The 24,999-nt window shown below is 36.7% G+C and overlaps 1 protein-coding gene across 1 annotated transcript in view; it reads left to right on the top strand.

Moving 5' to 3' along the window:
- LOC107293460 (usherin-like) overlaps positions 1-24,999 on the top strand; it is a gene marked incomplete at its 3' end in the record, with an annotated part of 212,151 nt that overhangs the window by 22,135 nt on the left and 165,017 nt on the right. The window contains exons 3-6 of the mRNA XM_015822612.1: positions 13,480-13,615; positions 16,911-16,974; positions 18,790-19,084; positions 22,499-22,683. Of these exons, the coding sequence (XP_015678098.1) occupies positions 13,480-13,615; positions 16,911-16,974; positions 18,790-19,084; positions 22,499-22,683 (680 nt within the window). The remainder of the gene's footprint in view (positions 1-13,479; positions 13,616-16,910; positions 16,975-18,789; positions 19,085-22,498; positions 22,684-24,999) is intronic.

Below are 24,999 nucleotides of genomic sequence, written 5' to 3' on the forward strand. Positions count from 1 at the left end.
TTTTGAGGTCACATTTGAACCATTGCAACTGAATTGGATTCAAGCTGAATCACGATATATATTGAGGACTAAAAATGTGTATCTATTTAAATTCAGAGTTGTATCTTTTCCTGATTTCTCATGATAGACACTTAGTCTCCCAGGAAAATACATATTGAAGTTCAGAAGACCTTAATGAAATGGCATGTGATTGTATTGTATTGCTACTGCTATAGTTCCACCTTTACTCAAATACACCTTTTTCTGGGATTGCAGCTACCATGTGAACCCAGGAAAAGGCTTCTTCATGGAGCCATTGACTAGGATAGCAAATATTCCAGACAGGGAATCACTTTGAAATGAAATTCTTGTACATTAAGACTATTATTTATGTTGGTATTTACATTCAGTTCATAGAAAAATTGGTGTATTGATAGAGAAGAAAGATAATTGAAAGGTACATCCAAGAAAATAGAATTGAAAATATGATAATTGTTGTTAGGTATGAAATTTCCTTTGTATGATCACAGAACTTCAGTTAGAGTATCAGACTGAACTTTGACCAAGTTGTTCACCATCACTGACATTAGTTAACTTCACTTTTTAAATGTTTATAAGCAGAAGCAACTAACTAACTAGTTACATAATTAACTAGCTATGTATGGTTGTGGGTGGGTGGTGTATTTATTTTGCTCTGACAATTCAACCTACTTATATGCTAGTCTCAGAAAACATGTTTCTGCCTTATAGCTAATAAAGATGTAAGATAAAGGCTTCTACAGAAGAGAAACAGTTCATTGGAGAATTAAAATTATGTTTTCTGGATTTAGTGACAAGAATATTCTCCATATCTGATTCAGGGAGACTTACAATATGCCTATCTAAAACTAAGGAGATATTTCCTGACAGTTATAACAATTAATCAGTGGAACAGGTTGCCTCCAGAAGTTGTGGATGCTGAGAAGAGATTGGACAAACATTTGTCTGAAATGGTATAGGGGCTCCTGCCTGAGCAGGGGATTGGACTAGAACATGGGTCGGCAACCCGCAGCTCCGGAGCCGCATGCGGCTCTTTGAGCCTTCTCCTGCGGCTCCCAGTCTCCTGCCATTTGGAGAGAGAGAGACAGAGACAGAGAGGCACTTGCACTTCCCTTCTCTCTCTCTCTCTCTCTCTCTCTCTCTCTCTCTCTCTCTCTCTCTCTCTCTCTCTCTCTGTGTGTGTGTGTGTGTGTGTGTGTAAAAAAGAGAGTGGCCTCACCCTGTACTCCGATGAGCTGACAAGCTTACTGGGCGGGGCTCCTGCCTTGGCTGCGTCTCTGTGGTGATATGCAGGTTCTGAGGTTTTGCTGGTTAAAGAAATACAGGAAACCAGAAAGTGCCTTTAAATTTTACATTTTTATTCAGCTGAATAGAGACGGACTCCTCTAAATGAGGGGAGCAACAAATGACAAGAAATCCTTGTATTTATTCTGTATAATTACACAAGCAACCCATCCAGCAAAGCTGACACACATAAGATAAAGATTGCACCCAGTAAGTCTGGCACACTGTAGATAAGAAGGGAGAAAGCAGAAGTAGCTAAACATGTTCCCATTTGAGTGTTCCTTAAAGATATTGTATGTTCTTGGGTGGGTTAGGACATTGGGTGTTGTCCTTGCTGTCCTTTCCTGACCCTGCATCCAGGATTACAAGTGACCAAAGAGAGAGAAGCCATCTATATGTATTCACAATTAATACTGTCCCCTAATTCCTGGTAATCAGTAGGAAGCAGGAAGCAGAAAGCAGGAAGGGCAGGAGAGAGCCAGCCCAATAAGAATGTGTTTCAGCTGGTTGGAGAGCAGCTTGAAGCCAGCTTGCCAGGTGAGCAGAAGATCCGAGAGAGGGAGAAAGAGGGGAGAGAGAGGGAGAGAGAGGGAGAGGAAAGAGAGCAAGAGAGAGGGAGAAAAAGGGAGAAAGAGAGAGAGGGAGAGAAAGGAAAGAGAGAGAGAGAGTGAAAGAGAGAGAGGAAAGAGAAAGAGAGAGGGAGAGGAAAGAGAGAAAGAGAGAAGAAAGAGAAAGAGAGAGAGGGAGAGGGAGAGAAAGGAAAGAGAGAGAGAGAAAGAGAGAAAGGAAAGAGAAAGAGAGGGAGGGAGAGGAAAGAGAGAGAAAGAGGGAGGGAGAGAGAGGAAAGAGAGAGAGAGAAAGAGAGAGAGAGAGAGAGAGAGGGAGAGAGGAAAGAGAGAGAAAGAGAGAAAGAGAGAGAGGGAGAGGAAAGAGAGAGAGAGAAAGAGAGAGAGGGAGAGGAAAGAGAGAAAGAGAGAGGGAGAGAGAGAGGAAAGAGAGAGAGGAAAGAGAAAAGAGAGAGGGAGAGGAAAGAGAGAGAGAGAGAGAGAGAGAGGCAGGGAGGGAGGGAGGGAGGGAGAGAGGGAGAGAGGAAAAAGAGAGAGAGAACTCATGCCTCTATTTCTTTTTAATTGAACTCTTCAATCAAGCTTCCTTCCCCCTTGCGCACACGTGCGCATGTGCGCACGCAAGTTTTGCAGCTCCCAGTGTTTTCTTTTCTCTGGGAAATGGGTCCAAGTGGCTCTTTGAGTGTTTAAGGTTGCAGACCCCTGGACTAGAAGACCCCCAGAGTCCCTTCCAACTCTGTTATTCTGTTTTCACCACTTCCTTCTTCCTTTGTTTGTTTTTTAACCTGTTTTCTTTGTTCTGTCCACTAACAATGCTATGCCTCTTTCAGTTCACTGTAATCATGAATAATCTATCTGCTGACTCCATTCTCTCACACTGTTTTTTCCCCTCCATTATGTCTTTTATCATTCTCTCCTTCAACAGCCTTTCTACCCATCAAGATTTCCTTTACTTTGTTCTGTTCCTATGTTTTCCCTTGGACTCTGTGTTGTGACTGTCTTCTCTCATTGCCATGTTCTCTGCCTTTGGGTTCTATAGCACTCATGGGCATGTGTGTATATTTTGACCATATTTATCAGTAACTTTCTGTTTTAATAGTTTCCATTTCTATCTGCAAGTATGTTTGGGTGTGTGCTTGGATTTGACTGTGGATATGTATTGTTGTCCTCTCATCTTCTCCCCTGAGTTCATAAGCAGCATACAAATCATAATTTATTAGACTGCCTCTTGCAGTTCACCTATGGACCTATCTGTCTCGTGAGAAAAGTAAGAAATGTTCTGAAACGTAAGAGTACGAAAGAAGGTATGCAGGAACAACATTCGTGAACTCTGTCTACAAAAGATAAACACTACTTCTCATTTATAGATACCTGTAAGTCAAATCAGTCCTTTTGAGTTTACCTATCTTTTAATATTACATCCAGAGACTATCAATCAGGCCTCTTTATACCATATTAAGTTGGTACTTTTTTCCAAAATTAAATACTTTATTTGCATAGAAAATAAAGTGGACAACCAACATAATTTCCTGAACTGGACCTTTACTCTAACTGTTCTTGTTCTCCTCCTAACCTTACGATGTCTCCCTCCTTCTTATAAATTAACTGGGAAATACACCATACTTTTCTCACTTTAAAGTTAGAAAAAAAATCTTCACAGTTAAAGATCTGGAAAAATAAGCCTGTATTAATGTATACCATTGTAGTAAAAAAAAGTCTTTATATTTCTGAAGAATTCTTTCCAAAAGAAAAGGAAAAAAGGAAACAAGATAATTGCCCTTTTCCCCTGCATGCATTCATACAGGTTTTCTAATAAAAACTCTCCTGCCCTCACTGGGAGAAAACCATTACTATTTATAATACTGGAATGAGAGATTACGATACCAGCAAACTCATTTTTACCTGTGACCACTGCCTTATTAACCCCTACACGGTTCATTGACCCATAACCATTGAGTTCTTATCCTTTGATGTAATTAACCATTGCACGTCTAAAGCAAAGCCTCAAGGAAGAGAAGATCAGATGGTATTGTACTTACTGCATTTAACCTCTTTTTTTATACGTAAGTTATTTTTTTCTGTAGTTTTTAACTCCCCCCTTGCTTTTTCTATAATTTATTGATTCAGTGGTTTCATGAACATACACACACGCACACACACACACACACATGTATGTATATATATATTTGTGTATGTATATATATGTATGTATATGTATATATGTGTGTGTGTGTGTGTGTGTATACACACGCGCACACACACACACATAGTACAGTAGATGGAAGAGTTTTAAAATTATTCCTGCATACGTCATTTAACATCATGATAGAATTATTCTTGCATGACTGATGGCAACTTTGCTACCATAGCATTTGCCTTCAAAGAACTTTAGCCAAGAAGCTATCAATTCCTTTTATATTATAAATGAGGTCATATCATATGTGGCACAGCTAAGTTATGGAATATATTCATCTCACATTTATTTCATTTTAGCTAAGAAAGGAGTGCAATAAAGTGTTACTAAATTTTACCACCATTATTTTGGCTTGGGTTTAGAAGTGTACGACTAGACGCCTGACTGTTTTATTTCTAGAAAGACCAAAATATTTATTGAATGATAATTTGGAGTTGGATTTACTTCATGCTAATATATAAAATTCATTTAATTAATGACAAATACCTCAGCAAAATAGTTATGAATTCTTGTTCATCTTAGACTTTACTGAAAATTCAGTGGCCATATTGTTGATAGTGCTTTTCATGTATTAAAGAATAAAAGAATCAGGAGATTCATACATTTTGTAATCCATTGTAGAATTCTTGAACAATGTAGAACTCTTTAAAAACTGGCTTCCAAAATCAGTTTTGCTTCATTCAGGAAGCTAGTATTTCAGTATAAAAATAATGTTTCAGTAATTTTCATTTTACTTCAATCTGTATCTGTATAATTGTGAACAGGTTACCTTCATGAACCGTTCATCAGTGTCGATCAATTTTTATTATTTAAGGTCAGTTTACAATTATAAACCTCTATTACTTCCGATTTTATTTTGTACAGTAGGAACTTACAAAACTAATATATTATCTCTCGGTAATGATTAAAGAGTAGTGGAGATAATGGATACCACAAAAGAACGTAGATAACAGTAGTTTTTGTAAGAACTAAACAACAGTCTATTAAGCCATTCAAGGAAGCCATAGACCTGTCATTTTGGTCATAACCTTAATCTGTTTTCTCACCTTGAAATTAATGTAGTGTCTATTCCTATAGACTGAGCTTATTCAGAAGCTGAAGTATTGGGCTGAAGAAAAAAAATGGAGAAGATGAGGGGTGGGGATACAACACAAAGATTTTTTAAAAAATAATTCTATTAATTACATAAACTGCATAAAAAGGACATACATAGAAAAGTCTACTAAGACTGCTTAATTACAATTATTTATAAATTGTATATCCTATCTTTTCATTGTTAAAAGTTATTAAACTTTAGTTTACGGATTGTTTGTTATTGATAGATATTTCAATGCTTTGATGGGTTTGAGGTCAATTTACATATATGTTCTTCCAATGGTACATACGTAATGCATACATATAGAGTATTATGCTGATTTTAGAAAACTGCAGACTGATGTTGAGTTAATTGATATTGATCCTATGATTTTGATGAGCAGGAAAAACTACATTTTCCAAAATGTATTGATTCTTATTTATTCTTGTATTGTTTACTTAGCAAATTGTGTATTATCAAATCCAACATGGCATGTTTTCCAATAATCACTAAAATTATGTGTTTAGCAATAGCAATAGCACTTAGACTTATATACCACTTTGTAGTGTTTCATAGCACTCTCTAAGTGGTTTACAGAGTCAGTATATTGCCCCCACAATCTGGGTCCTCACTTTACTGACCTAAGAAGGATGGCAGGGTGAGTCAAAACTGAGCAGGTCAGAATCGAACTCCTGGCAGTAAGCAGTGAGTTAGCCTGCAATACTGCATTCTAAATACTGTACCACCCCTTTAGCTAATAGCACAGTGGGAAAAGGGGAGTTTTGTTTAAAAGGGAGCCAAACATCCGCAGTTACAAACAATAAAGATAGAGAGAAGAGTAAGTCCATCTAAAATAGACATATCTTCTGAATTCTGAAGACTAACTTTTTTACTCAAATTCAGATAACTTGTTCTTCTGCATGTAATTATTATCAGTCCAGAGATACAGTTGATTTGCAGATATGCAACCAACTCTGAATTCACAGAAAAGGACTACACCTGAGTGTCATAAGCATTCCAGTAGCAGCCTGTACTTGAGTCTTCCCTATTTCCCTATCTCTACAATTACAGATGATCCTTTAGAATGGCCCAAAATGTATCTGCATTGGTGTAAAAGAACCATTTCCTTTAAGAGTTTCCAGAACTGCAATAGCTGTTGAACCCAGACACAGAGATGGCTTCTTAAATAAGAGCTCATGATTATGGTCTTTAGGTTTGTGGGTAACATCTTGTATAAAGAAGGTCTTAATAATCTAAGAACTCATTGAAATGTAGAAGTGCTTGAAGAACCTTATAAACTAAATTAGGAAGGATCTGAAAAGCATTCAATAGTATTCAAGAGATTCAAGAATTTTATCCATTTCTTTAATCAGTAGGCAAAGAAACTGGTTCATAGAATGTTTTAGATGGTCCACTGGACCAGATTGTGTCAAAATCCTTGCACAGATTTGACAGATTTTTATCCACGATCAACTAGACCCACTGTTTAAGTCAGTGGTTCTCAACCTGTGGGTCAGGACCCCATTTGGGGTCGATCGACCATTTCACGGGGGTCGCCAAGCAAGGCTGTCTGCCATTTTTTCCCCGCCATTTTTTTTGTCCGCCATTTTTTTCCCCTTTTCCGGTGGGTGCCTTACCTCCCTTGGGCTGGGCCAGCTGGTGGTCGGCCTGCTCTGTCTCTTCCGCTTGCCAGCTATTCCTCGGCCGGCGCAGGGGGCGGAACCACGCATGCGCAGTGCTCCCGGGCAGGGAAAGTCCTCGACTTACGACCGGTTGGGTAGTCCTCGACTTACGACCGGTTTAGTCCTCGACCTACGACCAGTTTAGTCCTCGACTTACGACCGGTTGGGGTCGTGGCAGTAAAAAGGTTGAGAACCACTGGTTTAAGTGGAGCTTAAATATTCTTAGCATACCAGCTTGTGATAAGCTGGTATGCTAAGAATATTTAAGCTCCACTTAAACAGTTGGTCTAGTTGATTATGGATAAAAAATCTGTCAAATCTGTGCAAGGATTTTGACATAATCTGGTCTGAAGAGAACACAAGTACCCCATGGACTGATTGTTGGTTCACTTTTGCTTTACTCCTTTACACAATATGTGAAAAGTGCAGCTCCTTTTAAGCCTGGTATTCATAAATTAATACTGAAAATGGAAGGCATTCCTAATGGACCTCTGTATGTATAAAATTACTAGTTACTGTATATGTAAAGTTATGGAGCCCTGATTGTATAATGCTCTGAGATAGACAAAACCATGAAAGGTTGCCCACTAATGTATGAATGAGCATGGAAGGCCCTTCCAAGGTGCAACTTTGTGGCATCTTTTGATTCAAGTTCATCTCTTGACATATGCAACACTTGATGAGAGACTTTTTCACTAGAAGAGATGCAGAAAGCACCTTGTAGACTACAAATTGTACGTAGCACCTGTCTACTGCTTCGTATGTGTGTAGTCTCTGGAACTGAACAAAATTATGCTGTTGAAAATCAGCAAATTACAAAACAGCAACAGAGCAGTTACCCAATATTTCTGTGCCAAAGAACGTAGGAAAATTGGCTTAGCATGCCTAATAGACAAAAAAGAATTGTAGGCCTTTTCTTAGATTGCATTACAACCCTGTGGCTCTTGTCCTTTGAGAAATGGAGACCCGTCACCTTTTTCGGATCGAAACCCACCTGAAGACCAGCAACCCTTGCATATTGATAACATAAATGTAAATATAAAATAAAAATAAAAGACCCAGTTGGTGCAGAAGGAAAACAAACTAGTAATCATTGGTTTTAACATAATATGATATTTTGGGCCACTCAACCATCTTTTTTTGCTTCATCCCTATAAATACTTGATTCAGTATTAAAAATGGAAGAGAGCCTGATAGGAGACACTCTGGTGTGTAATTCAAGCTTATTGTAATTAGCCACTTAATAGAGGTAAGCAGGCTAATCCTCAACCCAAAGCACAAATACTCCTACCAAGAAAAGTTAATGTAAGGTGGCTTTCATTTCTGACTCTAAAAATAAAGGTGCACTTAAACTTGTAAAAGACAACATTTTTATTTGAATGATATGACAGGACTGTCACTGGACTGTTACCTGCTATAAAGAAAGCCGAAGAATTATTACCTTTATTAGGCCGGTGACACTGAGCTTTAGCCATACATTTCTAACTTCTGTCCCTCTACAGAGACAATTTTCTTTTCTTAAATAAACTGTCATGCTAGTGTTAATATATTGTTGGCTCTCTCATACTCCGAGAATACTGCTGATATAAAACATGTATATGTTAGATTGGTAATAGTATCTTTAGTGTAGCTGACTAGAACAAATGCGTTTCCCTCATGGCTGTGCTAATGTGATAAAGGAAAATTGGCTGTTCATCAGCTTTTGGCTGGGTAAAGACAGTGAAGATGGAACCACATTCTTTTTTATGCATTAATACCACTGAGAACTTTCCACTAGTTGTATTTCATGTTGCCTGCGTGTTGTGTGCAAAGATGTTGTAAAACATGAGATAATGCTACAAATAACAAAGTAGAAAAGCCTGTATCTTTTATAATGATAACAGTCAAACAGCAAAAGACAGTAACAGGCTATAAAAAAATCTTGAGGTGGAAAAAAGGAAAACATGGCAAGCGACACCCACTTTGATCCACAAAGACATTTTATTTAGTTTTGCTTTGTACTCTCTCTCTCTCTCTCTCTCTCTCTCTCTCTCTCTCTCTCTCTCTCTCTCTCTCTCTCTCTCTGTGTGTGTGTGTGTGTGTTTGTGTGTGTGTAAGTAAATATTGGACAAATAATGTTGATTTTGAGGACCCCTGAAAGGATCTTGGGATCCCACAGGAGTCTTAGGACCACATTTTAAGAAACTGTGTTAATGGATAAAGCTAATGAATAATATTGGATAATGTTCTCTCATTTTTGTATGCGAAAACCAAATTATGCTGCTAGTCATGATAATACTCTTCAGATTTTTCACTGGAAAGACAATGAATTCATATTTTCTCAAACCCATACAATACTGACTACTTCTGGAAATAAAAAGAATAAACCCAAGGACCTATATTTTCTATTTATTCAGTGAAAGTGAGTTTTCATAATAAAAATCTATTTCTACCAATGAAGGAGAATATTTGTAGCTCAGGGTTGAAATGAAATCATTTCAAATCTATTTCTATTCATTTCACAGTTCCTTCCTTAAAATTTTAGAACAGCATAAGCTGCCTGAATCATTAATGACAACAATTTTGGCTTAATTTATAGATAACTGTAGCTTTTTATATTGGTCAAAAACGTATGTGGCTGTATTGACATTAGAATGGCACTTTGAACACTTATGTGCTGATTTTCCAAATGAATTTTGCAAAGCTTCACTTTTGCTTTTGCACTGAATTATTCTGCCTTTTCATAACCTTTTTGTTTCTTCTCACACACTCAGTTTTCTAGGATACAATTATTCCAGTCTCATTTGATTTGATTAGAGTGGATATCAAGGCAGATTAAAGTACTCTAGCTTTTCTCAGCATCTATTTGGAAAGACAAGTCTTCCCTTTAAACTCACGAGTACTTCTTTATGTAAAATGGAAATAGATTTCTACAAAGTGGCAGGAGCAACAGTAGAAACAACAGCCATAGCAAAATCTCTCTTTAAAACCTCCACCTTCTTCCTTAAAACAAGCTGTGCATCAGCAAAGGACAAAAGGTTTATTACATGTGATTGTTTTTCAAGAGTTATTAAAACAGTCAAAATGATCCATTAGCATGTAGGAATATATCGCTGCATTCAAACTGTTGCCCAGGTCAGCTTTAATCATGGTGCATGTCAAAAGATACATCCAGCTTGTCCAGTAGCCTCTTGGTAAGCTTCAGAATGTGAATGAAGAATCACATTTATTGTACATCTAGAGTAAATATTGAGTAATCAGCTGTGGAAAGCAGCATGTGAATATTGTTTGCTAATATGGAGAATAATGTGTATTGAAATATGTATGTATGAATATATGTGTGTGTATGTATGTATGTATGAATATATATATATATCTACATATACATATACACATATACATAGAGAGGGAGAACATTATACACACTCAACACTAGCGTTTTAATGAACAATACATTACCAGAAGCAAAAGGATAAAACTGCCTAGAAAAGCTTACAGTATAATATGAAATAGAAAACAAGAGGAAGGGAAACAGTAGTTATCTTGAATTTAGGTCTAGTGTCAAAGCAATAATATCCAATATTAGCAGCGTTGACATCATTGGTAGCACTTAGCTGAATTTGGCTTATCTAACAAAAGCAAAGTAGGATCAGATCTAGTCTGTACTTGGATCGGAAGCCACCAGGGAATACAGCTTGTAGCCTACATGGGAAGTCAGAACACATCCCAGAAGATGGCAGTAGTAAATCACTTATATATGTTGCCAATCAGTGTTATCTCCTGGAGTCAACTCAATTTAAAGGAAGATTTTTGTAGGCACCATGGGCAACTTTATAAGAGTGATGGTGTCTCTGGAATTGCTTTTATCACTGAATCATCTAAAGTTTTTCAGCAGTAATTTTATGATATTCAACTAATCTTTTCACTATAACTGGTTCCGATAATGTAGAAAGTTGCGTGGGATATGCTATGTTTTCTTCCCTTGAGGCATGAAATGTGCAGTTGCTCTTTTCATTAATTTCCCCTTTCTCTCCCCGATTTACATAAAAATTGGGGCCTGGCTATTAACACATTGTTTGTTAACAATAGAGCTCAGATTAGGTTAGAGAGATCTAGGAACTGTTAGCATGGTATACTAAACAGTATCATTCTTTATTTGTTTAATTAAAACAGCACTTATCTTTTCATATTACGCACCATGTCAATATCATATTTGTGAATAATCTCACTACACTTCCTGCATGAAACACACCTCAATCCCAAATTAGGTAAATAATGTTATACCAGATTGAAACCATTACAGGGCTTTCCTGGAAGTGAATTTGGATATAAGATGGATTTTCTTGTAGCAAAAAAGAAGTTTGAAAGAGATTCATGGAACACAGTAACTGGAAAAGTAAAGTACCCAAAATTTAGGATTAAAATTCTAAAATGAAAAATGAACAACATTGCTGAGAAGAAAAACATGTAGCTAATCTTCAGGGAGAACGTGGGAATCTCGGGAGGTTTGGTAAAATGAATTAGTGGAGTTGGAGAGTCAAGCTTGGTTGTAAACTCACAAAAGCATTAGCTAGCAAGTATGGGGCAAAAATTAGTTGTCAGACTTTTCATATCTATATTATTAGTTGGAAAATATTTTATTCCCATTTAGATCCTTTACATTGCATAGCCAAATATGGCTAACACAACTGAGCTACAACACACATCATCTGATGAACACCACAGACAGGTAGAATCCGACTGCTGTGTATCAACATTAGTTCAAAAGGTTACTATCTTCATGGGAAGAAATGTGTTCATTGTTTTGCTTGTTCTGCAGTAAAAAAACTGGTCTAGAAAAAATCAGAAGCACTGAATAAATAAAGAAATAGATAGTTACAGAATATAAGAGAAAATGCAGATGTTGCAATTTCAAGTGTCTTCCTGTTTATCAGGTCTTTTTAAAGTTGTATATCAGACTATGTATTTTCTAAATTCTGAAATGACTTTAAAGGAAATTGCTATACATTAAACTGGATTAAACAATTTATTAAGAGTTAATGTGCCCTTTACTCCATGATTTTCCCCCAAAGTGCTAGAAAGTGAAATTGGTAAATTATGGCTAAAATTCAGTTATTTCAAATTAAATGTTTCCTTTGTGCACACCATTGAAAGTTTATTCACAATTCCTTTCAATACACCATGATCTGTGATTTTGCCTAAATTGAAACCTGCAAAAAAGTAGCTTAAGGGAAACTAATATCCTGCTATTAATCATGCTAATTGTAATTATGTTTGACTCATGGACTTTAACGTATGATAGAAGATAGGGATACTATAGGAGAGTGCTACTTGTCATTACATCTATGAACGGAGATCACTTCCATTGTGAAAATGTACCCTTTATATACAGCTAATCCTTGATTTACAATAGCAATTGGAATTGGACTTTTTTAAAATAAAGTTCGAAGGGACCTTGGAGATCATCTAGTCCAACCCCCTGCTCTATCACTAAACAATGAAGTTATAAAGTATGACTGGAATGCTTAACAACAGTCATCCTATACTCATAGGAGGCAGAGGAATATTGCAGGATAATCTTCAATATATTTTCTTTTGGCTTCTTCTGAGGGGAACCTCTCCACATCCTGAGGGCACAGATAAACCTCCAAGTGGCGTCAACGATTCTCAGAAAGAGTGCTAATGACCAGATGACTGCAAGGATCATAAATTCTTCCATTCCCCACCATTCAATCAGAACTGAAGAAGCTTCTTGGATGAGAAGCAAAACATCTTCAAGGAAAAAAACAGAAAAAGTCCAGTTATCTCTTGAAAAAGCACCTTTGGCCCCATCCTTGTTATCCTTGCAGAAATCCTTGAAAGCATGGTTGTGCCAGCAGGCTTGGGGATCACAAGGATATGATGATTTAATGAAATGGCTGCATTACTTTTTACATACTTTTTCCCAGCCAACTTGTTACTAATAATATTGTTGATGTTTGCTAATTCTACTTGTTTTAATATTTTGATTTTATGATTATTTTTTAATTGTCTGCTGCCTAGAGTCACTTTTCAATGAGATGTGTGGCTATATAAATGTAATAAATAAATATTGTTTCATAGATTTTTAATGATCATCAAAAGACCAATAGATATACCATAGGTACAGAGATGACCACATTACGCTAGTGCTAAATGTTATTAATATTATATGTGAAATTCTTGGAATTAAAAATATTTTTTAATTTTATTCCATTTTGAACTTTTGAGGCTTCCTTAATTTAGCTATTGAGCATATTTCTGTTTTCATAAATGAATTTAATTTTTTTCGAATGGGAAATGATTAATAAATACAAATTGCTGTTCTTTGCTTGATTATACTGAAACGGTTGGTACAGTACCGTGTTTCTCTGAAAATAAGACAGGGTCTGCTCCAAAAGACGCAACAGGGCTTATTTTCTGGTTAAGTCTTATTTTTAGGGAAATACGGTACTAAATGCATCCATCTGGCTGATGATCTTAACTGGGGCTTATTTTGGGAGTAGGGTTTATATTACGAGCATCCTGAAAAATCATGCTAGGGCTTATTTTCCAATTGGATCTTATTTTCAGGGAAACATGGTATATTCCAAGCTAATTTGACAGAAACTTGTAGGATTATTGTTTTTTACAAGACTTTCTCTTGCACATGTCAACTTATAGGTTCATCACAACAGAATTAGTTTCTTTATAAATGGTTTGGAAGATGACGATACAGCCTTTGATTCCAGAATTCTCACAGGGCTAATAGCAGATCCATCTGTTGGTGGTGTATGGAGAATTGGGCAAAATTTAAACGGTGAGTGGTTTTGATGGAAATTCTTGAATGGACAGACATATAATAATAGCTAAAAAAATAGATTGCATGGCAATGTGATGTTCAACAACCTCACTATTATCATTATGGTTCGTCACACAGTTAGCCAGATGTTTAGACTAGATTTCACACTTTTATCCATCTATTGAACCCTTCCCAAAAACCTGGGATAGGCAGATGTTGATGTTTGATGGTATTAAAGGTATAGTTGCAGGATGTAAGCTGTTCCGAGTAAAGCTGCCTTTTATAATTGACTGATGGTAATTTTGTCAATGCCAATGGTGTCCAAGTGGTGCTCCAAAGGTTTTGGGATTATACCTAAGGAGCCTATTACTATTGATACTTTTTTTGCTTTCTTGCAAAGCAAACTTGCCATAGTTATTCTATTTCTATTTGCAGATTTTTTTGTCTTTTGTGATCCCCCCCAGTTCTTTCTCTTCTATTCTGCTGTTTCCAGATACTGCAATGTGCACTATCCAGCTCTTTATCTTTCTTATCAACATTTGTTACCTCTGGGTGTTATATGAATGTTTATTGTCTCTTTGAAATCTAAAATCCCAGAGCACTTTTTAGCTTCTTCATTTTCTGTGATTTTGTCTATTTTGTGATCCCAGTAGTTCTTGCAGATATTCCACACCCACCTTGGTAAGCAGAGTCTCTCAATGTCACTCTGTGGATGAAGGGCATGATTCGTTGTCTTTATTTTGATGGTCTTCCTATCCAGAGTGTAGACAACAGTGTGAAATCAGAGCTGCCAGTTCTTTAGCTGGTGCTGGCCTTCAAATACAACATGAATGCAGCTTGGATAAAGGAGGTAGAATAAAAATGAAGCTGAAATAAAAGAATTTGTAATAACAGTTTTTCATTATTTTATTTTTCAGATCTTGATACTTTTTTATCTGCCTCAATTCTTTGTCTTCTATTCTACTATCTCTTGGTATTGACATGTCAATTTCCTACACTTTCTTCTTCTGAACCACTGTTAAAGCTGGTGTATGAGACAAGATCTTATTAGTTTTAGTATTATCTATTTTGCCTCACATCTTTCTCTAGATATATAGATGCTTGATTTATCTTTTCTACTTCTGTTTAACAGAGGCTGCAACAATAATTTAGAAGTGTTGCTAAAAATAATCCTAAACAAATTACTATGTATGACCATTTCCTAGCTTTGACTACCTGAAGGCAAGCTGATAGTACAGTTGGGAAGGAGGTAATCAGCCAGGACAATTCCGAGCACCTCATCCTGTGCAAAAGCAATTGTTCAAATAGATAAATTGGGCAAAAAATATGATCTGTTGGATGAAAAAAAGGAGAATTTTCACTATAGCAATACTGAGATTTAAAAATAAATAAATTATTCCGTCTATTTTGTAAGCTACTATAGACAAATGATAGAAATGTATGTAACTGGACTCTGCAGTCAGAATTTTTTCAAGTCATTATGCTGCAACATGCAGCCTTTTAATAGTGTCATCATAGTCACTCACTGTACTTAAAATCATGCACTTTATTCACTGCACTTGGTACAAGTACTCTGTTTAGAATGTTACTTTAATATAACTATAATTGGCTAAACTTACCTTTCCCATTTTTTTCTTGCATTCAATCATGTCTAATTCTTGAAGATTTCTTGGCAAGGGTTTTTAGAAGTGGTTTGCCATTTCCTCCTTCCAAGGGCTGAGAGAAAGTGATTGTCCCAAGTCACCCAGCTGGCTTTATGCCCAAGGCAGAGCTAGAATTCATGGTCTTCTGATTTCTAGCCTGATGCCCTAGCCACTACACCAAACTGACCCTCAGTTTCCTTTTAGTACCCATCAATAGCATGGTAATGTAATTCAGTAACTCATCTCTCTCCACCAAGATAAAGTAAAAGCTTGGTCAAGACTATCAATCAATCTACTTGAAGAGTTGCTTGATGTCTGATTTAAGGGATGGACAAGAGTGAATAGAACAAGCCTGCCATCCTTCCATGGGTGAAGATGTTATTGTTGGAAAGCCAAAAGTGAATTGTTTTTCTAATATTCTAATATGTTCCTTACCTGTGATTAGGTTAGAACTACAAGTTTTTAGAGGATAAATAATAGATTATAGAAACAAAATCTTGTCATGGTGGTGCAGTGGTTAGAATGTGGTATCGCAATATTGCAGCCAGGTGTTCAATTCTGACCAGTTTAAGATTGACTCAGCCTTCCATCTTTTGAGATCAGTAAAATGAGGACCCAGATTGTTGGATGCAGTATGCTGATGCTGTAAACTGCTTAAAGAGGGCTGCAAAGCACTATGAAGTGATTTATAAGTCTAAATGCGATTGCTATTGTCACATATGTGATTTTACTAATTTTGGCCATCTAATTTTGGCCATCATTCCTCTTTTACTTCAAGTGTTTGGATTGTAAACTGTTTTTATTCTGTTTCTGCAATAAGAAACTTAAGTTCCTTTGCCAGTAAAAAACAAATATTAAAACTTTTGGGAAAGTTTCATTTAGTAAGCTAAGGAAAAGGAGTAAGGAAAAAAAAAACATGTCTCAGAAATGCCAATGTATTGAAGTAATCCTGAGTGAATATTTGGTGATGCTGAGATTGATCCCCTCCTCCATTTTCTGACCATGGCTGTCAATATAAGGTTTCAGTGATTTTGCAGCTCCCTGAAATTCTGTTTGGTGATGAATTGGTTCTGCAGATTTATTAAGGCTGAGTATCACTGATCCAGAACAAACTGTAATTTGGAGCCGAGGCCTAAATATATCTGCATCTGGCCTGAAGAAAGTTTGATTTATTCTCAGAAACCACTGAGCTCCTATACATCAAAACTTGAAAGTTTTCTCGTTTCAAAGTGCTTGTGGTTGGCACTGTTATTTTGAATACCAGATACAGAACACTTATGCAAGACAGAAAGAAATCTTAAAAATAAACCTTTAATCTTTATCACGTAAAGTGATACCTACAGTTGTCTCCAGTATATCTCTTCTCTAATTAGAGATGGCACATGGACTGGCTCATTACTTCTGTCTAATGAGCCAGTTTTTCTGCCACCTCTGTAATCAGATAAGGGATAGGTACAAAATGTTCCCATAAAGTTATTATAAATCATTTTAATCAAAAGAATTAAGTTACTGCCCTCCATAGTTTTGTTCGGAACCAAGATGGTTTCATTCAGAAAAGGTAATTGTGCAAGAGAGAGCTCTGTGTGTTGAATTTAAGATTTCCTCAAGCAGCACAGAGTTGTTTTCTGGTTGATGGAACCGGATTATTTATTTATAATGTATTTTTGCAGGTTCAGAGCAATTTGTCGGGAGGATGCAAGATTTCAGATTGTACCAAATGGCCCTTACAAACAGGTAGGTACTTTCTCAATTTTACAGATCTTAAAAATGCAGTGATCAAGATAAAAAAAAGATGTAACTATGATAATATGGTTTCTTGGGCTTTTTTTTTTAAGTCATTGGATGTGTAACTATAACTTCATGCAATCTGAATACAAAAAAGGCTTTTAATTGGCTGCATGGATTCAAGCAGTTGTACTTTCAAGATATTAAGCAAGAAATTAAACAAACAAACAAAAGCCCCTGTACGCCAATCACATAATATCCATATGTTGTGAGATTTTCCTAAAGCACAACTGATTTCTTTATGACATCTCCCTAAATCTCATGTAAAACATTCACGTTGAAACACTGTAAACACGCTCAACTGTTGTAGAACATGGAAAGCCTATGTTTGCCTTCAAAACTTTTGTGCAGTCCCTCCTTCCTTTTCTGTCAAAAATGTTACATTTTATAAGCAGGAGAAATAGATTAGATGAAACATATATCTGTATCTATAAGACACATACAAAGCACTTCCCATAAGACTCTGGTGTGGTGCTTTGAAGATCACACAGCATAAAAAAATAAATAAATGACTGAATGCCTTTGAAAGGATTATTTAGTGTGCCATTACTGTTTGTGTGGCATGTTGGATTGCATTACTGCAAATATTAATTTTTCAAAATCCAGCAATTGGTGACTCATAGCAACAATTTTGTAGCAAAAGATATCTCCTTTCCTATTTATAAACTTTTTACCCACAAATTCATGTTAGAACTGGCTGTATTAATATATTTTGGATATTGATGGTTTAAATTTGTCCATACTGCTCTTTAGATAGTGAAACCTGTCCCAAAAAGTGCATAAATAAATTAATAACTTAATAAGCAATAAACCTAAGCTCTTATTTTTTTTTAGTGAAAACCAAGAAGTACAATAAAGGACAACTAAACTTAAAATGATTATTTGCACAATAATGTTGAATTTTCAGGTAGTCCATGCTTAACCCCACTCATTCAGTGACAATGAAAGTTATGACAGTGTTGAAAAAGGAGATTTATGACTAGTTCTCAAAGTTCCAGCCATCATAGCGCTCCTGCGGTTACACAATAACAATCTGGATGCTTGGCAACTGTCTCACCCCTATGATAGTTGCAGAATCTTGCAGTCATGTTATTGTCATTGGCCGTCTTTACTCCTGGCTTCCCACAAGCAAAATCAATGGGGAAGCTGGCAGGGAAGGTCTTAAGTTGCTCCAGGAAGCTGTTCGCACTTTCCCCTGCCTGCCACCGCATCAGGAACACATCATGCCTTACAAGCTGCTTACACATCTTCCCCTGTATGGCAGCAGCTGGCCCCACCACACTTGCACCACATGCTGGACCTTGACCTACCTTCTGGCCTGCCTCCAAGCCACCTGGGACTTGCTTAACGACCTGCAATCCTCACTTAATGATAGCAATGGGGAGTGCCCGCATTGCCTTTGCTAAGAGCTGCAGTCACATGACATTGAGTTTTACGGTCGCATTGCTTAACAAAGAAAACTCTGGTCCCAATTACTATCATTAACTGAGGATTACTTGTGCTTTTCAGTTAAAAGCAGTTCTTTAAAGCCTGTTTGAAAACAGAATGGAGATCAATTAGCTTCCATTAGAAAAATCCTTTTGTAAAAACTGGGCCATAATTGAGAACACTGTGTCTTTTGTGCCTACCAGTCTGGTGGTTTTGTCTGCAAGTCCTTGGATAGGACATTTGTGCATAATCGTGTATCTAGGCATTTAAAAATTACCCTTGCTCATTTCTTTGTGATGTGCCTTACTGATTTCTTATTTATTTCTATTATTCTAGAGACATTTTTGAAATATGGTCTGGAAAATTTCCTCAACTTCGTATTCAATCAGAATGTCGCTGTCCTGGAAGTCACCCAAGGGTACATCCTTTGGTTCAGAGGTATTGCATTCCTAATGGTGCAGACGACACAACTAATGACAGAGTGCTCAGACTAAACCCTGAAGCTCACCCTTTAAGCTATATCAATGATAATGATATTGGAACTACATGGATTTCATCTATATTTAGCACCACTGAACATCTACGTCATGGAGTAACCATCACCATTGACTTAGAAAATGGACAGTTCCAGGTGAGTTTAAAGTTCTCCTTTCTTATCTTCTGTTTTCATTAACAAAACATTCAAGCATATTCCAAATGAAATAAGGATCAATGAAAAATAAATTCTGAGTTAATTATTTTGGTATCATTGGTTTCTGTTGAGTGGAGATAAACACATGACAAGCAGTTTGGTGTAGTAGTTAAAATCACTGGGCTAGGAACCAAACACCCTGAGTCTTAGTCCTGCTTTATCAATAAAGCCAGCTGGAGACTTTGTGCCAGCCTAGGAAGAAAATACACATAGTGCTTGACTTATAACCACAATTGAGCCTAAAATTTCTGTTGCTAAGTGAGACATTTGTTAAGTGAGTTGTGCCCCATTTTATGACCTTTCTTGCCACAGTTGTTACATGAATCACTGCAGTTATTAAGTTAGTAACATGGTTGTTAAGTGATTTTGCTTGGCAGAAGGCTGCCCATTGATTTTGCTTGGCAGAAGGTTGCAAAAGGTGATCACATGACCTTGGGACACAGCAAGAGTCATAAGTATGAAACATTTGCCAAGTGTCTGAATTTTGTTCACATGACTATGGGAATGCTGCCACCATCATAAGTGTGAAAAACAATCATTTTTTTCAGTGCTGTTGTAACTTTGAATGGTCACTAAATGAATTATTGTAAATTGAGGATTATCTGTAATAGCAAACCACTTTTGAAAAACATTACCAAGAAAATTGCATGGACTTGTCTGCATAGTCACCAGGAGTCAAATTATACAGACACAAAAAGGCAAACATATACATTTTTCATGTTTTTTGTCTCCTATTCTTTAAATGTAATACTTCAGGAATTCAAATAGTTTTTAGATACTCTAAATGAATTTTTTTTTTAGCACTTTTAGCTCTTTGAAGATTTCCTGTATATTCAGGAATTCCTATCTCCCAATTTTGGGAAATTCTTGTGTGCACACTTGGATTACAAGGGATGCAACACTGATGCTTGACATATGGCTATTAAGTGTTGCATGGCAGATTGGTACTGGTAAACAACCGATTATTCATGGAAAACTGTCTGCAGGTTCACTGAAGTGGTATGATAAATATAAAGAATTCTGGGTTTTTCCAAACACAGTTTAGAAATCTTGTAATGATGGATAAGGTAGAAAAAAATGTATATTGGAACCATTGCAATTTATAACAGTGAATAAAACAGTGCTTTTTGCTTTGACAAAAAATATATATCTTCATATCATCTCGAAGCATCAGTTAGCCATTCCAAAGTCTACAAGAGGCTTCTGTGCTGGACGAAGAAATCTCTTGCTTAGGATACTTTGCTTCAGAAATGGGAACTGCTTTGTCAAAAAATAGTTTGCACTTAGAATCTTGAATATTTAGCTTTTCTTATGGAATCCATTGGATAGCAACTTGTCTTCCTTTTGGGCTTTTTCGTTTTACTTTGTATAACAAGGTAAACAACAACATTATGGCTTGTGAAATATTATTTTACGATAATATTTATTTTATTTTAATAATAAGGACTCATTTGTTCTGCAAGAGGGTAGACTGAGCACAATGTAATAGCATAGGGCAGAGCTCCCCAACCTTTCCGGCTTGGCGGCCCAGAAGGAAAGGGAGCAGCAGGGAAATGTGCATGTGCAAATGGATGTGTGCATGACAGTGGCAAGTGGGGCACATGCCTCCACGGTGCATGCTGGCACCCATGCACATGTGCAAATGGGTCACACGCACCCATGCCGCGTGTGCTGGCACCCGCACACATGCACAAACGGGCTGCTGGTGTCTGTGTGACACTGGCTGCAGTGCTAGCATCCCCGTGCATACTGTGAGTTGGGGGGTCTTGCCAGCTATTCCCGGGGCCCTGTAGCCAAGAGGCCACGGACCAGTACCGGGCCATGGACCATAGGTTGAGAATACCTGGCATAGGGTGTAATAAATGCTCAAGAATATAGAGCACTAGAGTTCACTTATGATCACTGAACATATGAGTAGAATTACTCCTGCTTTGGTATTACTTTCACTTTGATCCTTTGTTGGTAGTTAACTATAGAAAAGTTTTTCGATGTTAGCCTAGGATTTTTGATGTAATCTTTTCTTTTCCAGAAGAACTACTTCTGGTTATAAAACATTTCCATAAAATAGTTTAAGGAATACATTATGAATAACATAATGTTATTGTGTTTGGTACATATGATAACAACAACAAAACATTTGTGATGGTCCTTTATTTCCACTTTCTATAGTCAAAGATCTGATTTTCCCATTAATATCAGAGATTGTAGCACAGTTTGGTAAACAAAAATAGCATAAACAATTACATAAGTTCTTCTATTGGTGCTATTGTCTACTATCAGTCACATGAATCCAGTTTACCTGAGTTGAATGCTATGGATATTTTTTTTTCAAGAATAGTAAAAGACATACTGCATTATCATTAGTGTTGCTGTATCTTTATTTAACAAAATTGCAGAACTGATGACATCTTCCAAACTTACAAAATTCTCCTATAAATAAGACATACATAAATTCAGTAAGAAAGTAAAAGACAAATAAGAAATGTTATCTTAACTTTCATGTACATGAAACAAAAATCCAGGATGTTTTCTTGGTTTGCTTGACTCATTTATTTAAACGAGTTGCACTGTCAGATTGGATTATTTCCTCCCCCCACCCCCTGCCCACTCAAAAAAGGGCTTTGGAGTTCTGGTATTTGGATTTGTTTTTTTTTTCTCTAAATGGAATAAGGATTAAAAAAATCTGAGAATATCTATTACAATTTTTATAAGTTTGAATAGTTATTTTTTTAAAAATCTCATATTTTTGTAATTAAGACTTGAATAGTTTTTATTGAAATGTTGAACAATAAAGAGTCAGCATGCAACAGGCATAAATGTGAAGTCAACATTTGCAGTAAGTGCAAATGTGAAGTTACTGTTATTGTTCAGAAAGAACAATAACTGATTAGAGAAAATTCAGAAAAGAGATACCAAGAAGAGCTAACTGAATGGTGAGGCTTATGGAAATTGAGCCCTGTGAGGAACATTTAATGGGTATGTTTAGCTCAGAGAAAAGATACCTGAGAGGAGAGGATCATAATCTTTAAAAACCTGGAAGTATGTCACACAGAAGAGGGACTGGATTTATTTCCTGTTGACCTGGGGAGCAGAACCAGAACCAGTGAGTTAAAATTACAAGGAAGTTGCTTTAGGCTAGATGTCAGGATGAATTGGTAGTGGAAACAGGCTGCCATGTGACATGTTGACTTCTCCTTCACCGAAGGTCCTACAACACAGAGTGAAAGGTCAGATCAGACATACTTTTAGGAGATCTTACATTGAGCAGAGGTTTGGACTTTATGACCTTAAAGATTTATTTCTGATTTTATGTAAGACTTCCAAATCAATTCATATTTTGCTGTTGATTTGCAGGTGTTTTATGTTATAATCCAGTTCTTCAGCCCTCAGCCTGAAGCAATCCGAATACGAAGAAAAAAGCAACCTTCAATTGGTTGGGAAGACTGGCAGTACTTTGCAAGGGACTGTAGTGTATTTGGAATGGAGAATAACGGATCACTGCAATATCCAGATTCTGTAAACTGCCTACAGCTTCCTAGGTATGAACAAGCTTATATTGAATCAAGTTACTGAAATCTTGTATTTGCACAGGCAACATAAACTAGCAGATGCTTTTGTTTTTCCCATATGGCTCCTTGCCCCACATGGTTTCATTTTTTTTCCCCACACAGTATTTTTATAAAGTAAAAATGATGAGAGGCTACAACCAAATTTGAAAGTCTACTTAGCTATCAATAAACAAACAAAGAAATAAATAAACAAAGTGTGTGTGTTTTACAAAAAGTAAAATGGGAAAACTGACCACATCTGAGAGACTGAGTTTTATTTTTATTATTATTTTTGTCAGGGAGAGAAATCTTGGCTGTTTTGTTAATCAAGTATTTCATTATTAGTCTTATACAAGCAGGGGGTTTGGCTACTTACAGAACCGTCTTTGTCCCATTATATCAGTCTGTCCCACCCAGTCATGCAGGGAAGGTATGTTGCAGACACTGTCAGTTAAACAATGCTGAATGTCAGGGTCCAGGAAAAGAGCCCCCCCAGTGGAATGTTGTATTCCCAGAGGTAAGGCAAGCCCCCCACTCTCCCAGCTTTCTGAAAAGGTGTGAAATCATGGCTCTTGCCTGGGGATCACAAGGGAGCACCCCCATTCTTTTAATTAATGTAACATTGTTTTTTTATCATTCTTGCTTCTTTTTAAATCTTAACTTTTATATACTGTGCTTATATTTTAGTGTTTTATTGTATACCACATGGAATCCCTCTGAGAGGGAGATGGGCGTTTCCAAAATAATTCAATAAAATTATTAACTAGCCCTGCTATGGCAATCATATAAAATCTCCCCCAAAATTGTTTTGAAGAAGTTTTGAAAACGTGCTTCTGAACCTCCTACTGTGACCAATAGCCTTAAATAATTTTCTATGCTGGACTAGCATTTTTTGAATCTCACAGCAGCAGCAGCAGCAGTAGCAGCAGCTCACAATTAAGTCCTCCTTCAGGGTGATTATTTGGAAATTAAGTGCTAAAGTGTCTGAGGGCCAGAGTCATAAATTACTTTCAAGAATGCTTCCAAAGTTTGTATTGCCTGATCTTGGCAAAGACTGCAGCTCTTGACCAGAGAAAATGAAAATTACAATTCCACCTTGGCCATTAAATTCCACCTTGATTATTAGCCCATGATACACAGGCACAGAACTATATTTTCATAGCAAACTATTTGAAAGCAGAGTATTCTTTCCAAGTTCCAAACATATGCACCAACACACATATATAACATCACTTACTTTCTCCACCCCCACAAACCAGATAAATTGCTTAAACAAGTAGAGTAGGGAAGGAGAGAGAGAGAAAAAATAAGCAATACTTTTAGGCAATCTCTCCTATTCCTGATCTGTTTATTTCACTTCTCCCCCTCCAAGCAGAGAGAAATTACAGGTGAGTAAGCAGACAGACAGTGGAGAATACACTGGCTATTTGTGTAGTGCATTTGGGACTGCTTGTTTTTGATGTGTATTGGTCATTGTGTGCCTGCTTACTCTCTTGTAATCCCTTCCTCTCCAATCTCTCTGCTCTGTAAGGGACAGTGGATGAGAAAAAGTATCATTCAGCCACAGGACAGTGCATACTGATTGTAATGGTGATCGCATGACTGACGAACTGTAAAGGTTGTAAAAGTGTGCCTTGATTGCAGAGTTATTTTTTCAGCACTATCATAACTTCAAATGGTCATTGCACAAGGCAGCTGGTAAGCAAGGTCTATATTAATATATAGGGTATTTTTCACCTGACTGTTCATTTCTTAGCCCCACTCTTTGAATGTGGTCTTCAGCATACTACCCAAGATAGTGGTTTCCTGCCCCATTTGAAATATATTATTAAGATGATCTGATCACCACTCTTAAGTCTTAAGTATGTCTTTCGTTAAAAAAAAGTAAATGCCTCCAGAATACTTAGGAGATGAACGAATGTATAAGATATTTAACAGTGACTATTACCAGTATTACATAAATTAATATAAAAGCCAAATGGCATTTGCTGGATTCCAACAGATCAATGCATATATTTTAGTAAATAAACTGAAAACTTGATTGTCAGAAGCCTTTAAAGGTGGATAGTTTTAAAGACCAGAAAAGCTTACAAGATAGGGGGGGAGGAAGTATTTATTTATTTTGTACTTACTGTGTTGCCAAAAAAAGCGGAGGTGGGGAAAGAAAGAAAGAGTGATTTGCACAAAAACTGCATAGTGAGTGCTTGCCTGCCTTTAGCTTGGTAAATGCATATCTTCACTTTTGAGAATTGTGAACGATTAGCATAGCCTTAAGAAACAACATCTCTGCAGCTACATACTGTTCTA

This window comes from Protobothrops mucrosquamatus, unplaced genomic scaffold (assembly GCF_001527695.2).
Source record: "Protobothrops mucrosquamatus isolate PMUCROS unplaced genomic scaffold, P.Mucros_1.0 scaffold1626, whole genome shotgun sequence".
Lineage (NCBI taxonomy): Eukaryota > Metazoa > Chordata > Lepidosauria > Squamata > Viperidae > Protobothrops > Protobothrops mucrosquamatus.